Genomic DNA, 15,095 nt, shown 5'->3' with positions numbered 1-15,095 from the left:
ACAGTAGGGGAGGCTGATGATCATTCAGCACAGATCACACTCTTGGGCCCCCTCCAGAACCTCCTCGATCTCACCACATGGTCCTCCATGCTGGAAAACAGACCTGTCAATCTCAAGGCAAACATAATGTTAGGTTTTGATTTCATTCCCATTCATAAAACTGTAAAGATGCTAAAAATGCCAGAGATTTACCAGTGGTTAAGATCTTTGGACCTATACTGAAAAATGTCAAGTGGGAAAGAATAAAAATAAAAGCAATCCATCTGTTTCAGAATCTCTCAGTCCCAATCCCTAACTCTGTGTCTAGATTCAGCCTTGTCATCTGAGTTGATTTCCCACTGATGCAACTGCAGAGTAAGGATAAATACTTTGTTCTTCTATTTGAATAATATGGGATATATGAATAAAATCCAGGCAAAATAAAATCTGAATATTGTTGTTACTGTTAGTCCTGACTAGGTTAATCTTTATGCCACTCAATTAATACGTCCAGTGACCCAAAATGACCATTTTCCTATCTCTGGATGGGCATTTTAATTTTGACCTTACAGATATGTGTGCTGGGTATTTGGGTAGAACGTCTCCTTTTTTTCTATTTCTGACTCCCTGAGGCCTATGCCCTGCTTGGCACAGGGAGGCATCCAGAATAAGTCTGTTCAGCATTGAACCCCCAGAACCATTTCTTTTCTAAATTGACCATAATGAATTTGGATTAGCAAATTGTGGCCTCCTGTCTGTACTTTCTTTCTTTTCAGCAGTGTCCATGGGTATAGACCCAAGTTAAAACTGTCTCTCTGTGTCCATGTTTTGGATGTAGAGACTCTTTATTTTCATTTAATATCATCCACAGCAGAAAAAGTTTCAGAAATCATGGCAGAGATTTTCATGGGTTTGAAGAAAGGCAAGGAGGCAGAAGCTGAAGGGCACTTAACACTGCAGCCTTCCACTGAGGCACAGGTCAGAGTTTCACTTCATTCCAGCCTCCAGTGCCCTTGACCATGGCTTTCCTCCATAATGTGGATAGTTACCAAATCATGGATTTTTTTTATTAAATCACAATGACCAAATATTTGGTGAGTTTCAAATATCCCTTTGAAGATGGTGTTATTTTTTGTGTTTCCATTAAGCAGTGATCAGGGAGAGGAGGAGAGATTTGCACACTGTGCACACACTGGTAGGTGGGATGTGGGTCTGAAATGCTTCCTTCCTGACTCCAGCATGATCTCTTCTGCTGGATCCAAGGGAAAGAATATTTCCTGAATTTGACAAATTTTCTTAAGGATTCATCAAGGAGAGATTATTACCACTTGGGGTGATGCTTCATTTTCCTGATACATATTAAGATTGAGAAGATATGTGTAATTCTGGCTGTCCTTGAAGGGCATAAATGTAGGTTATTAATAGCAAATTTGAACATGCATTTTTCTATTGGAAATCGATCGCCTAGACCCACCCAACATATTTATTGGAGTTGGATATTCTTATTTGAGTGACATGGAGATTGGCAGAGGATTTTGAAATGATTATCAAATTAATAAACTATCCAATTAAAAGATTGTGTCCTTTCAACAGTTAACACTTTGCATCAGATAAAGACTTTTCAGAAGGTGAATGTACTTCACAGAGTACATTCTCAGGTTAATGTAAACTTGCATATTTCATGGGCAATAGGTATTGTTTTGCAGAATACTTGAATTAAGTATTTTAAGTACTTTTAAGGCAACATTATAAAGGAAAACTGCATGGTAGATGATTCTGACATGAAAACACCAAGAGAAAATTACATATCCCCACTTCAAGACAATATCTGTGTCTGGGAGACAGGTTTGCAGGAGAATGGAAAAAGGCAGAGATACTAAGACTCAAATTTCCTATGTAATAATTCAGATCTCTAGCCAATGTTAGTCCTGGAACAAGTATTATCAGATTCATATGTTTTAATATAGGTGATGATTTTATGGATGATAAGAATAAGCAATATTCACGGAGCATGTTCTACACACTAGGATATTGTTAGATAGTCGATTTCAGCTGTGGTATAAAAAAAAGACCACTCAGAACTTCAGATGTGGATATGCTGATACAATTAGTGTTGTAATGACATCATTATGTTAGATATCCTAAAATATGCACAGGTAGAACTACAAGTTATGCTACTTGAAAGATTTGTTAAAAAATTTTTCTGATGATAGCCACACAAAGTGGGTAATTACTACCCCCTTTTTACAAATGAGGGGGTTTCTAAGAAGGTGTTACATTATTTTTTTGTTATACTCTATTTTATACTGTATCTAATTCAGTCACAGTGAGAAATGATAAATAATGAACCTAAGTGTACTTCATGTAGCCTAAATAGGAGAATTGAAATCAATGTGTCAGGAATGACTGACAAGAAAATCTATGAAGAAGAAATAAGTAGATTGGAAATAAAACTTGGAATTTTGAGTCTTTACTTAGTGTTTAGATCATCAACAATGTACTTAAGGGTTTAAGATCAAAAAACTATGATCCAGTTTTATCAAGCCAGATGGAGTATAGAATCAAGAAAATGAAAACAATCAAGGGATATTTTATATAACAGATATTTTGCTGATATTATATGGGTTGATAAAATAAACCTGCATAAAATAAAACTATTCAAAGGAGATTCTTACAGTCTAGGATTTTAAAATCATTGACAGATACAGTGCACACTAATGCCACATTGTGGTCAGCAATTTTATTCTTGTAATCATGTTTATCAAAATTTGAAGTTTACCAAGGATAGGATTTTTATTTATGTTATTTAATTTTTAATTAGAAAACTTTAATGAACAAAGGAGGCAAATGAGAATGATGAGACCCCTTTGCAGAAAATGTGTCCATACTGCTTTCTTGTTATGATCCATCAACCTTAATCTAGTTGTCAGGAAAAGCAGTCCTTATGCAGTCTCAAATATCTTGTCAAAGGACTTTGTTGAAAGGCCTTAGAACCAAAGGAGGTATATCAAACTGCTTCTTAATTTCCTTTAGAGGAAGATCATTACTTATTCCCTATTTTTTTTCTTAAAGATAAGCAATATTTCATTGTGATCATGAATTTATTCCCTCCTTTGCTTCTGGACTTCTAACATTGCTCAGTTCAATGTCTCTCAAGTGAGTATGGAAAGAGGGGTGGATGATGGAGATGTGGTTTTTCAGTATTGAGAATTATTGTTGAAGGTGTGTGGACCTAAAACTTGAGGATGACACTTCATTTTCCTGATACATATTAGGATTGAGAAGATATGGGTAATTCTGGCTGTCCTTGAAGGGCATAAATGTAGATTATTAATTTCCTGTGCAAACTTGATTTCAATGTTTCCAGAATTAGGGGTGCCTGTTTTATGTATTTTTAAACACTTTCTTTGCTTTTCAAAAGGTGTCCAAGAAACATACAAGCACAAAATTTAACCCGTGTCTCTGAATTCCTACTCATGAGCTTCTCAGAGGATCCAGACCTGCAGCCCATCCTCTTTGTACTATTCCTGTGCATGTACCTGGTCACCATCCTGGGAAACCTGCTCATCATCCTGGCTGTCTGCTCTGACTCCCACCTCCACACCCCCATGTACTTCTTCCTCTCCAACCTGTCCTTGGCTGACATCGGTTTCATTTCTACCACAGTTCCAAACATGATTGTAAACATTCAAACTCACAATGATATCATCTCCTATGAGGGATGCCTGACACAGATGTCTCTTTTTACCATTCTTGTCTGTATGGATTATATGCTTCTGACTGTGATGGCCTATGACCGGTTTGTGGCCATCTGTCATCCCTTGCATTATCCAGTCATTATGAACCCTCGCCTCTGTGGCTTCTTAATTTTGGTGTCATTTTTGCTGAGTCTTTTGGACTCCCAGCTGCACAATTTGATGATCTTAAAAGTTACCAGCTTCAAGGATGTAGAAATTTCCAATTTCTACTGTGACCCTTCTGAACTTCTGAATCTTTCCTGTTCTCACAACTTCTCTGATGACTTTGCCAAGTATGTTCTTATTGCCATCTATGGCCTTTTCCCCATCTCAGGGATCCTTTTCTCTTATTATAAAATTATTTCTTCCATTCTGAGGATCCCATCCTCAAGTGGGAAGTACAAAGCCTTCTCTACCTGTGGCTCTCACCTGGCAGTTTTTTGTTTATTTTTAGGAACAGGCACTGCAGTGTACTTTGCATCAGCTGTATCACATTCTCCCAGGAAGGGTGCAGTGGCCTCTGTGATGTACACTGTGGTCACCCCCATGCTGAACCCCTTCATCTACAGCCTGAGGAACAGGGACATTAAAAGTGCCCTGAGGAGGGTGCAGATGAGGACAGTCTAATCCTAGCCCCTGTGGGGTCTAGTTGCGATGCATGTTTGGAAACGAAACAAGGCCAAATACCTGGTCCTGTCCATGTGCCCCACATGCCAATTTCTCACCAAGTTTTATAGTAGAATGGTTGGAATTCATGCTGGGAAAAATTAAGAAATAGTTCTGTAGGTGTCTGGACCTTGAATGTGAACAGCTGTTAGAAATTGGTCTGTTTGAATCTGGAATGCCCCTCAAAGACTTGCAGGTTGAAGTCTTTGTCCTAATAACAGCAGTGTTCAAATGTTGGGTGAAAAGTGGATGTTCCATGAGACCTCTAACCTTATCTGTGGATTGATTCCCCCCTCCTCTTTTCCCTCTTTCCCTTTTTCCTTCTTTCCTTTCTTTCTTTCTTCTTCCTGCCAGACATGAGGTAAGCAGCTTTCCCCTATCATGCTGTTCTTCTGTGATGTTCTGGGTCTCCTCCAGCTCCAAGCAATGGAGCCAGATGATAATGGACTAAACCCTCTGAAGGTATGAGCCAATACAAGTTTTCCCTCCTTTAAGTGATTTTCCTCAGGTATTTTTTCACAGTAACAGAAAGGTGACTAACACAGAAACCAAACAACTCGGGTGCATCCAAATATTATATTAAGGCTCACTTATATGGTATGGAGAAGGACACGAATTTTGAAAGTTTCATTGCAATCAGAAACTAAAAAAAAAAAAGAATGATGTTTGTCTCTGGGGTAATGCCACATAGCAGTTTAAAGCCTTCAAAATAAATGTATGTACTCTTTAGAGAAACTTTAAACTACATGTTGAAACAAATCAGCACATTGCAGGGCAATAGGTGTTTTGTTGCATACTACGTAGGTGAGATTATGTACTCTTTTAGGCATGTGTTTAAGAAAACTGTTTATGTATACAAAAATAAATGCAGAAATGAAACCAGTGCCAGGCAAATCTACCCTCAAAATTTCTGACAGTAATTGCCTCTGGGGCAGAAATATGCAAGAGGATAGTATCATACAGAGATGCCAAGACCTGAAATTTTATAGGATTTCATTAAAACTCCTACAAGATTTAGTTGTCAAAAACAGTGATTATAGTTTTTTTGATGATGAAGTGGATTTCTGCAGTTTTTCCTTGACATTTTTATCGGTGCATTTTAGTTGTGTGCAGTGTTGGGATCTATTGTTACATATTTGTACATGCACACAATATAACAACAGAATTAGGTCAGTATAACTCCCCAGCACTCCCCCTCCATCCCTTCTTCCCTTCCTCTCCCTGTTCATTTCCTCTACTCTCCTGACCTCCCTTTTTCATGCAATAACCCCTGCCTTTCTTTCCCTTTCTCCTCTATAGCTTCCACAAATGAAAGAAAACATGTGATCCTTGACCTTCTGAGTTTGACTTACTCCACTTAATGTAATGTTCTCATGTTCCACCCATTTTTCTGCAAATGACATAATTTCATTTTTCCTTATGGCTGAATAAAACCCCATTCTGTATATTCACCACCTTTCTTTATCCATTTATTCAATGATGGACACCTATTTTCCCTTCATGTTACATTTAAAAAATTCACTGAAGAATATTAATCCTACAGGATAGTGGTCTTACTGTAGTGTATGGATACATGCAGGTGACATACTTGGTCAGTGATACTCCTAAGCCCTTTCTTGTCTGTCACTTCTTCCCTCCCTGTGCACAGTTCCCTCAACCATAAACCTCTGCCTCCTACTTCACGACAAGTAATCCTTTCATCTCACTATGAAGTCATTTCCTGCATTGGAACAATCCCATCCACAGGTGAGAAGGATGAAGCATTTTTTGTGTGGGACTCTCCTGTCATTTATTTGTTAGTTTTTTGGCTCTAGCATGGAAGTGTCTTGTGTTGCAACTGTGTCACATTCTTCTAGTGATGTGGCCTTTCTGGTGGACTAAGCGATGTATCCCACGGGCACCTCTATGCTACATCCCTCCTGTGCAGCCTGAGGAACTCAACATTAATGTCCCCTCTGGAAGCTCTGCGGCAGAACTGTCTAATCTCAGGACCTGAGCATCCAGCTGGGATGTAATGTCAGAAAATGCAGCAAGATTAACATATTTCCTATAAATCCAGCTTCCTAGAGCATGTTGTTTTTGTATGTTGATGGGTTTAATTCCTTATATTTCATAAGCAAATGGTGGTCACCAAGGTTGTGGCATTTTTAAAATGGATTCCCAAGTTTGGTTTGAGTGGATGAAAAATTTCTGGAGATGTTTGATGGTAATAGTTGCACAAAGATGTGAATGTAACTAAGGCCACCCAAGCACGGACTTGACATGGTTAACATGGTAATTTTTGTTGTTTATATTTTCTTCTAATAAAATAAACATAAAATCAGATGAATCTCTGCAAAATTTGTAAGTGGAAGAAGTGAAGCGTGTGTATGAGATTCCTTCTAAGCAGAGGGAGCATCCACATGTTTTGTGGACATTCATTTCTCCCTCTGCTTCCCCTCCCCATCTCCTCTTCTTCCTCTTCCTCCTCTTCTCATCTGTTTACATTAGGAAGTTCTTTGAACCTGGCATAACGTGAACCAATTTGGCTAATTAGGAGCTCTGCATTAAGCTACCAGACAATATAATATTCAGTAATCAGGCTGTGCCAGCCAACCTTCTGTGAGTGGTTCATGTCCAGTGATCTCTGTAGCTTAATCTCCCTGTGACACTCTTCACCAGGAGGCAGCTCTATAATAATGCAGTACTCCGATGAATCCTGAAGACACAGTCTGAGCTTTCACTGGGCATCAGGCATGGGGAGGTCTTTATTTCTGCACTTGTTCATGAACAGAGACACATCAACCAGTAAGTGCAAAGGGATCCCATGCATTAGGTGAGGATTCGTGGAAGTATTCTTTCCTTATCATGAGAACAAACATGATAGTTTAGGTAACCTGACCCATGTGCATCCTAATATGCAAAGTTTCAACTATGAGAATTGAGACCATTTATGTTCTTGTTTATGGTACAGATACCAGAAACCTTATTCAAAATTTGCTTTTTACCCCACACTGTATCTACCTTTCATAAAAGTCTCACCCATAATAGCAAAAAGTGGGTCTTTCTAAACAGTTACAAAAAGATTAGGAAGGTGATCTGAGGATGAGATCAAGGCCAAGAGTAACCCTCACATCATGGACTGATAGAGAGGGCTTCCTGCCCACCACCACTGAGTGCTCTGAGTCACTCATTATCACTCATTAATTTTTATGCATATCATCTTATTTCACATATATATATATATATATATATATATATATATATACACACACACACACACACACACATTAGTATTATTTTACAGAAAATGAAAGGCCACATTATATTTATGTAAATAAAATTGTACTAGTTATTAGGAAAAAATGAAGCCATGTTTGAATTGGTCTCTCTGGTTATGGACACAGGGCTTCATACCAGGAGAATCCTGGCATATTGTCCCCTTGACAACCCCAACAGTCATTTCACGTCTTGTCACTCCAGGAGGAGACCTCTTGTTCATTGTCTTCTGCCTTTTGTGGGTTCCTGGTGGGTCACAGGACAGAATAGTGGGAGGAGCCACTTGTATCCATAATAGAAAGAGTATCCAGGAATCAAGGGCAAATTTGCCAAAAAGTGTAGCTGTGTCCCAGTTCTGCACAGATCTCTGTCTTGGCCCCCTTGCAGGACCCCTTGTAGCTGATCACTGTCTCCTCCATTCTTAAAATCACCCCATCAGCTTTTAAAGGACTCACAGAGTCCAGTCTTGATTTGATTCCTTGATTTGGCACAGGAAACAAGAAAGAATTTAAATATGTACTTGGTGAAGACAGCAGGTCCTCTGCTTAATACTTCCTATTGGCTGGGAGACATTAAAAACGTCAATGGATTGAACTCAAAAAATAGACAACTTAAATTTGAATCCTGTCTATGTCACTTACTTCTACTTTGGCATAGGACAAGTTTTTAGTGTCCCTGAGACTCAGTGGACACTGAAATATGAATGGATTTCTAGTCTAGACAAGTGCATTGAATATGGATTCAATAGATAATAGAAGCTTCCTATGGGATTAATTTATGAGGTAGGTATTAAAAAGGGGCAAAATTTAGATAGTGTTATTATTATTTATAGTGATGAGGTTAATCTTCATAGTATTTACTGATAAAGGGGTTAAACATAAAAACCCTTAATTTTATTTCAATATAATCTATGAGTCAACATTTAATATCCTGTGACCTGAAGTTACCATTTTTCTATTTCAATGGGAGTTTTCTTTCTTTTTTCTTTTTAATTTTTTTTTGTACCAGGGATTGAACACAGGGGCACTCAACAGCTGAGCCACATTACCAGCCATTTTGTTTTTTATTTTTTATTTTGAGACATGGTCTTGCTGAGTTGCTTATGGCCTCGCTAAATTGGTGAGGCTGGTGTTGACTTTCCATCCTTCTGTCTAAGCCTCTGAGCTGCTGGGATCACCCAGCAGGACATTTTAATTTTGTTGCTGTAGATGTCTGTGCTATGTAGTTGGGGAAGACTGTTTTTTTTTTCTTTCTTTACTAATTCTCAAGAGATAACCTTTGCTTGCCACAGAAGAGGCATCAAAAATCTATTAAAGTTTGAATCACTCTTTCCTTAGGTCACTAAACTGGCCCTATATACATTTGAAAAATACACTTGGTATTTTCAGTCTGCACTGTCATTCCTCTTGTCCCCCTAGAACTAGAGACAAGTTAAAATAGCTCCTTTTTTGTGGGCATATCATGGACTCACAGCACATTAATTTTATTTGAACACCATCTACAAGATTCAGTTTTTGAAAGAAGAAAGCTGAGATTGTAATGAGGATGAAAACGATAAAAGAGGCCAAAATAAAAGGGAGAGAGGAATCCCATAAAAATAGATGGGAGACAGTGGAGTAAGGGAAAGGGTGGGGGAGAGAGAGCAAATTATATTCTAACCATAATTATATATCTATGTCAAAATGAACCCCAATATGATGTATAACTATGATGTACTAATAAAAACAGAAAAATATTTCATCCCAAGGTATCAGAATATAATGTGGTATATTCAACTGCTTGTTTATTTCTTGTTATCAGAATGATATTTTTCATAATGAGGAATGCTATAACTTATTCTTCATTGTTTTTCAGAAATGTTTGGTCAATATTTCATTGTGATCATTTGGTTGTTTTCTCTAATTCTCTGGGTCTTTTTAAAAAATATTTATTTTATAGTTGGACACAATACCTTTATTTCACTCATTTATTTATTTTTTTTATATGGTGCTGAGGATCAAACCCAGGGTTCCTCGCATGGGAGACGAGTGCTCTACCGCTGAGCCACAACCCCAGCCCTAATTCTCTGGGTCTTTTAACATTGTTCAGTTGAATGTGTCTGAGGCAGTTTTGCCTATAAGGCAGATAATACAGAAAATAATGAAGAGTCAACGAAATTGTGTTTTCCATAACTGAGAAGTATTGTTGATGGTGAATGAGTTAAAATATGGATTCTTTTTTTGTCACTTCAAAATTTTTTTTAAATACTGGGATTAAACCCAGGACCACTCTACCATCCATCCTCACCCCCAGCCATTTTTCTTCTTTATTTTGAAAGAGGTTTTCACTAAACTGCCCAGGCTGGCCCTCAACTTGTGATCTCAGATTCCTGAGTCTCTGGGATTCCAGGGTTGTACTACCTTGCCTGGTCCAAACTTCAACTTTTTAAAAATTAATTAATTAATTAATTTTAATTAGGTAGATATGACAGCAGAATGCATTTTGATTCATTTTACACAATTGCAGCCAAGTTTTTATTTCTCTGATTGTGTATGATGTAGTGTCGTCCCGTATGTGCAGTCCTACATATATCTAGGGTTATGATGTCCATCTCATTCCACCATCTTTCCTGCCCCCATAAAACATGGATTCTTTATTTGCAAATATGGAATTTAAATGTAAACAGAGTGCTCAGTGCCTGATTGTGTATTTCTCCTCTCCCAAAGTGTCTAAGGAATATGAAATACAAAATCTAATAGGTGTCTCTGAATTTCAACTGTCAAGTCTCAGGGGACCCAGACCAGCAACCCAACTTCTTTGGACTGTTCCTGTCCAGGTACGTGGTCACAGTGCTTGGGAACCTACTCATCATCCTGGCTGTCAGCCTCGACTTCCACCTCTAAACCCCTTTTTACTTCTCGATCTTTAATGTGTGCTCACACATTAAATTAATGTGTGGATATGCAAACCCATAGCACAGTCATCAGTCATGTGGCTGCCTGACACAGAAGTCTAATTTTTATCATTTCTGCATGTATGGATGTTCTGCTTCTGATGGCGATGGCTCCTGATTTGTGGCCATTTGTCACCCCTGGCATTATCCAGGCATGAGGAATGCCTGCCTCTGTGACTTCTTAGTTTTGTTGTCAGTTTTGTTAGCCTTATAGACTCCCAGCTACACAATTTAATAGTCTTACATTTTATCTACTTCAAGGTTGTGGAGCTTTCTAACTTCTTCTGGGAACCTTCTCCACTCCTTAATCTTACCTGTCCTGATGCTTCATCTAATGACACAGTCAAGAATTTTGTTGGTGTTTGTTTTTTTTTCCATCTCAGAGATCCTTTTCGCTTATCATAAAATTATTTCCTCCATTCTAAGAGTCTCATCATCATGTGTGAAGTATACAGCCTTCTCCTCCTGTGGGTCTGAATATTTTTATGGGAAAAGCCGTGGTGTGCTTTGGTTCAGGTGTGTCACAATCTTCCAGAAAGAGTTTTTACATGTAGTCCTGTAAGTTTGTAGATTTAATTTCTCAACACATTTAATAATAGAATGGTAGTAACTAGTGTTATGGTGAAGAGGAATGTGGAGTTCTAAAAATGGGTGCAGCTTCCACATATGAGAGAAAAACATTTGATCCTTGACTTTGAGTCTGGCTTATTTCACTTAATTTGATGTTCTCTAGTTCCATCCATCTACCAGAAAATACAATGAATTTATTTTTTATGGCTACGAAGAACTCCACTGTGTACATCACCTATTTTTTCTTATACATTCATCTGTTGACAGTCACCTTGGCTTTTCCATAACTTGGAAAAACTGTAGTGAATTGCCCTATTATAGACACTCGCGTGGCTGTATCACTATAGTATGCTGATTTTAATTCTTTAAGATAAATACCAGGAATGGGAGAGCTGCTCCATTCCTAGTCTTGTGAGGAATCTCTATACTGATTTTCAGAATACTTGTGCTGATTTTCAGCCCCACCAACAATGTATGAGAGTACCTTTTCCCCACATCTTTACCAGCATTTATTATTATTTTTTTTTCATAATGGCCATTGTCACTGAAGCTAGATGAAATATCAATGAAGTTTTTATTTGCATATTCCTGATTTCTTGGGTTGTTAAACATTTTTTCATATGTATGCTGGCCATTTGTATTTTTTCTTTTGAGAACTGTATGTTTAGCTCTTTTGTCCATATATTAATTAAGTTATTTGTTTTTTGGTATTAAGTTTTTGAGTTTTCCATATATTGTGTATATTAATCATTTGTTGGAGGAGAAGTTGGCAAAGATTTTTTTCCCATTTTGAAGTCTCTCTGGTCATGGAGGCTAGACAAAAATAGAAAAAATATGGGGTGGGGGAGTCCCATAAAAATAAGAGGGAGATCAGTGGAGTAGAGGAAGTAAATCAAGGGGGAGGGAAGGAAGAACTGGAAAACAGGATGGTGGAATGGAGTTGACCAAATTATGCTATGTGCATCCATAAATATACCACAGTGAATTTCACTTTTACATGTATCCATAAAGCACTGATTAAAAAATTATACTAGATGGAAGGAAGACAAGTGGGAAGGAGGAAGGGGAAAAGGAGGAGGGATGAGGGAAGAGAAGGGGGGGGTACTGCCTGGGGATTGAAGTGGACAAATTACATTCCATGCTGGTATGATTACATCAAAATGAAACCCAATATAGTGTATAACTGTAATGCACTAATAAACATATAAAAATTGTAAAAATGTGTTCAAAGTCTCAGTTTGGTAAGATGGAAATTTTCTGTAGATGAAATGCATGATAACAAGAAAGTAATTAATCCCAATGAGCTGTGCACTTAAAATTGGTGAGAGATGTAATTTTTTTAAAATTAAAATTTAATTACAATTAAAGGGATATAAAAATCAAATACATCTTGCTAAGAAAGGAAATAAATAAAGAGTGAACATGAACTTTCTTTCCCATAGAGGAAGAGCCAGAAAGAGTTGGTAGACATTCATTTTCTTCTCTACTTCTTTCTCCATTAATATAGGAAGTCCTTAGGGATTGGAATAACATGGACCAATTTGGCTAATTATGAGTTCTGTGCTTTGAGCCTCCAAGGTTATACAATTGTCAGCAATCCGCTGTTCCTCTAGTTCTTCATCGAAGTCTGCCATCCAGTGGGCTCCATACTTGTGTCTCCTCTTCCCATGGCTGTCTGCATCAGGAAGCTCCTGAGAATGCATTGAAATAAATACTGGGGACAGAACCAGGTGTTCACTTAGCATGAGGCAGGGGAGATCTGGTCATGGCTCAGCAGGCACACAGCATAAACCAGTAAGTGCTAACAAGATTCTGGGTGGATAAAGCCCCATTAGAAAGCCAGTTTTTCCCTCATCAGGACAAACATGACAGTTTGGGTGGCCACATGGGAGGATACCAATGTGCTAAGTTTCAACTGTGAAGACTGACTTTGTACACATGGTTAGGTGAGAGTCCCTGGGATCTCATTTTAAATTTTGCTTTCCTCCCACAGTTGTTTACTCCCATAAACTCTCATCCATTATAGCAGCAAATGCATCCCTTAAGATTATTTCCTAGCTACCCCAAAAGCTTTGTGAAGGTGATGCAGAAGATGGGGATGAGGAAGACAATAACCAGAACATCATGAACAATTATTGAGAGGTTCCTCAGTGCCAGGCAATGAGGCATGAGTTCTATACTGGTTGTTTGAAGTCATCTCCCTAGTTTACCACAGAGAATGAGTGCCACATTAATTTTTTTTACAGAAGAGAAAGGAACATGGACATTTTGTACAACCTGTGTGAGGTGTTTAGGTCAAAAACTCTGAAGTCATGTTTGAATTGAGCAGCCTGATTAGAGGTGCAGGGTCTCTGGCTACGAGGACCCTGGCAGGTCGTCACTTTCCCCCAGCCCCCTCACTCCAAGATGAGACCCAGTTCTTCTCTGCACTGAACTTTGTTGGATTCTGGTAGATCAGTTTTCATAGTGGGTGGTCTTTACAGCAACGATTTAGGAAGAGTACCTGACATACAGGAATAAAGCACAGAAAGGGAGGTCTACACTCTTTCAGCAGAGAGCTCTTTCTCTACCCCAGGGCATACCTGTGGCTCTTCACATCCTCCTGCCTTCTTGTAACCAGCCCACTCAATCTCTGAAAGAGACTCACATTCAAGTCTTGATTTTATTATTACTTAGGAAGTTGGAAAGAGGTAAAAATGTACTTGGCAGATTCACTTGAGAGTTCTGGACCTCTGCTTTCAATGCTCTCCTGGTTGGGAAACAACAAACAGGAGCAGTGAATCTCACCAGGTGATTGACAGTTTAGTCTGAGGGCTTTCAGCTCTGCTCAGGGTTTCCTAAACTTAAAGCGGGTTGTTAGTGTCTCTGAGATTCAGCAATGCCGTCCAAGTTGAATTATAGTTGGTGTAACTTTATGAAGTTAGAATTAAGGAGATGATGTGTGTTCTTTATGTGATTAACATGTGAAGAATGAATAAAATACCGTCAAATAGTAGGTAGCAATTTCTAATGATAATGCTAATTTTCATCCATTTAAGTAAAATATAATTGTGACCCAAAATTGCCATATTCCTATTTCTGTGTTGTTGCATTTTGATTTCATCCTATGTAAAGTCTGTGCTATGTAATTTGATAGGAATGGCCATCTTTCTTTTCTGAATCCCCAGAGACAAGATGGTTTTTGGCATAGAGGAAGCATCAAAATTAAAAGAATGTTAAACTTTGAACAGACCCTTCCTTGTTCACAAATCCTGGCTGTACTGAGTGTGGCTTCAACATACTTGTTTTTTTTTTCCCATCTGTACTTTCACCATTTCAGGAATATCCCTTAGAGACAAGATTGAACAGTTCTTGCTGGTGTCTGTGTCATGGGCACCTGAGAACTATACTTCTCTCCCACAGCATCGACAACAGTCAGGCATTTGAAGGCAAAGGCAGAGGTTTTCACAGGTATCAAAAGAACAATAGAGGTACAAAGAGAAGGGACAGGAATGTCTTAATGCTTGGGCGGAGACACATTTTAGACTATTATCTATGACAATTATGTATATGAATTGACTCACTATTTTCTTAACCATTGAATTCTTTTTAAAAGATATAATATCAAAATATTTGTTAGGTTCTAAACATCACTTATATTACACATTGGGTGGTGACAGGCATTATGCTCCCTAATTTCATTAAGTAGTACATGCTTTTGGGAGGTGGAAAGTTTACACATGTTCTGCATGTGATTCAGGTCAATATATAGCATGAAAACCTGGATTTGCTAACTTCCATTGCAGGGCGATGTTTCTCCTTTTGGAGTTACATGGAAATAGAATTTCCAATACAATATACATATGAATCACCTTGATCAGTTATCTTGGAAGGATTATTACTAGAAGGACCTCAGTGATATTTTTGTTGATAAATCTTATGAAAAAGTGAATTTCACATATGACAATGACTGT

At 38.1% G+C, this 15,095-nt stretch overlaps 1 protein-coding gene across 1 annotated transcript in view; it reads left to right on the top strand.

Annotated features, from left to right (window-relative positions):
• Positions 1–3,455: 3,455 nt before the first annotated feature.
• The window catches only part of LOC308645806 (olfactory receptor 7E24-like), a gene marked incomplete at both ends in the record, with an annotated part of 14,817 nt that continues 3,177 nt past the window's right edge, over positions 3,456–15,095 (top strand). Inside the window, 3 exons of the mRNA XM_081288210.1 lie at positions 3,456–4,322; positions 4,800–4,844; positions 10,379–10,455. Coding sequence (XP_081144336.1) covers positions 3,456–4,322; positions 4,800–4,844; positions 10,379–10,455 — 989 coding nt within the window. The remainder of the gene's footprint in view (positions 4,323–4,799; positions 4,845–10,378; positions 10,456–15,095) is intronic.

The sequence above is a fragment of the Spermophilus citellus genome, assembly GCF_964194105.1.
Source record: "Spermophilus citellus genome assembly, chromosome: 3".
Lineage (NCBI taxonomy): Eukaryota > Metazoa > Chordata > Mammalia > Rodentia > Sciuridae > Spermophilus > Spermophilus citellus.
This window is presented reverse-complemented; position numbering and strand designations above follow the sequence as displayed.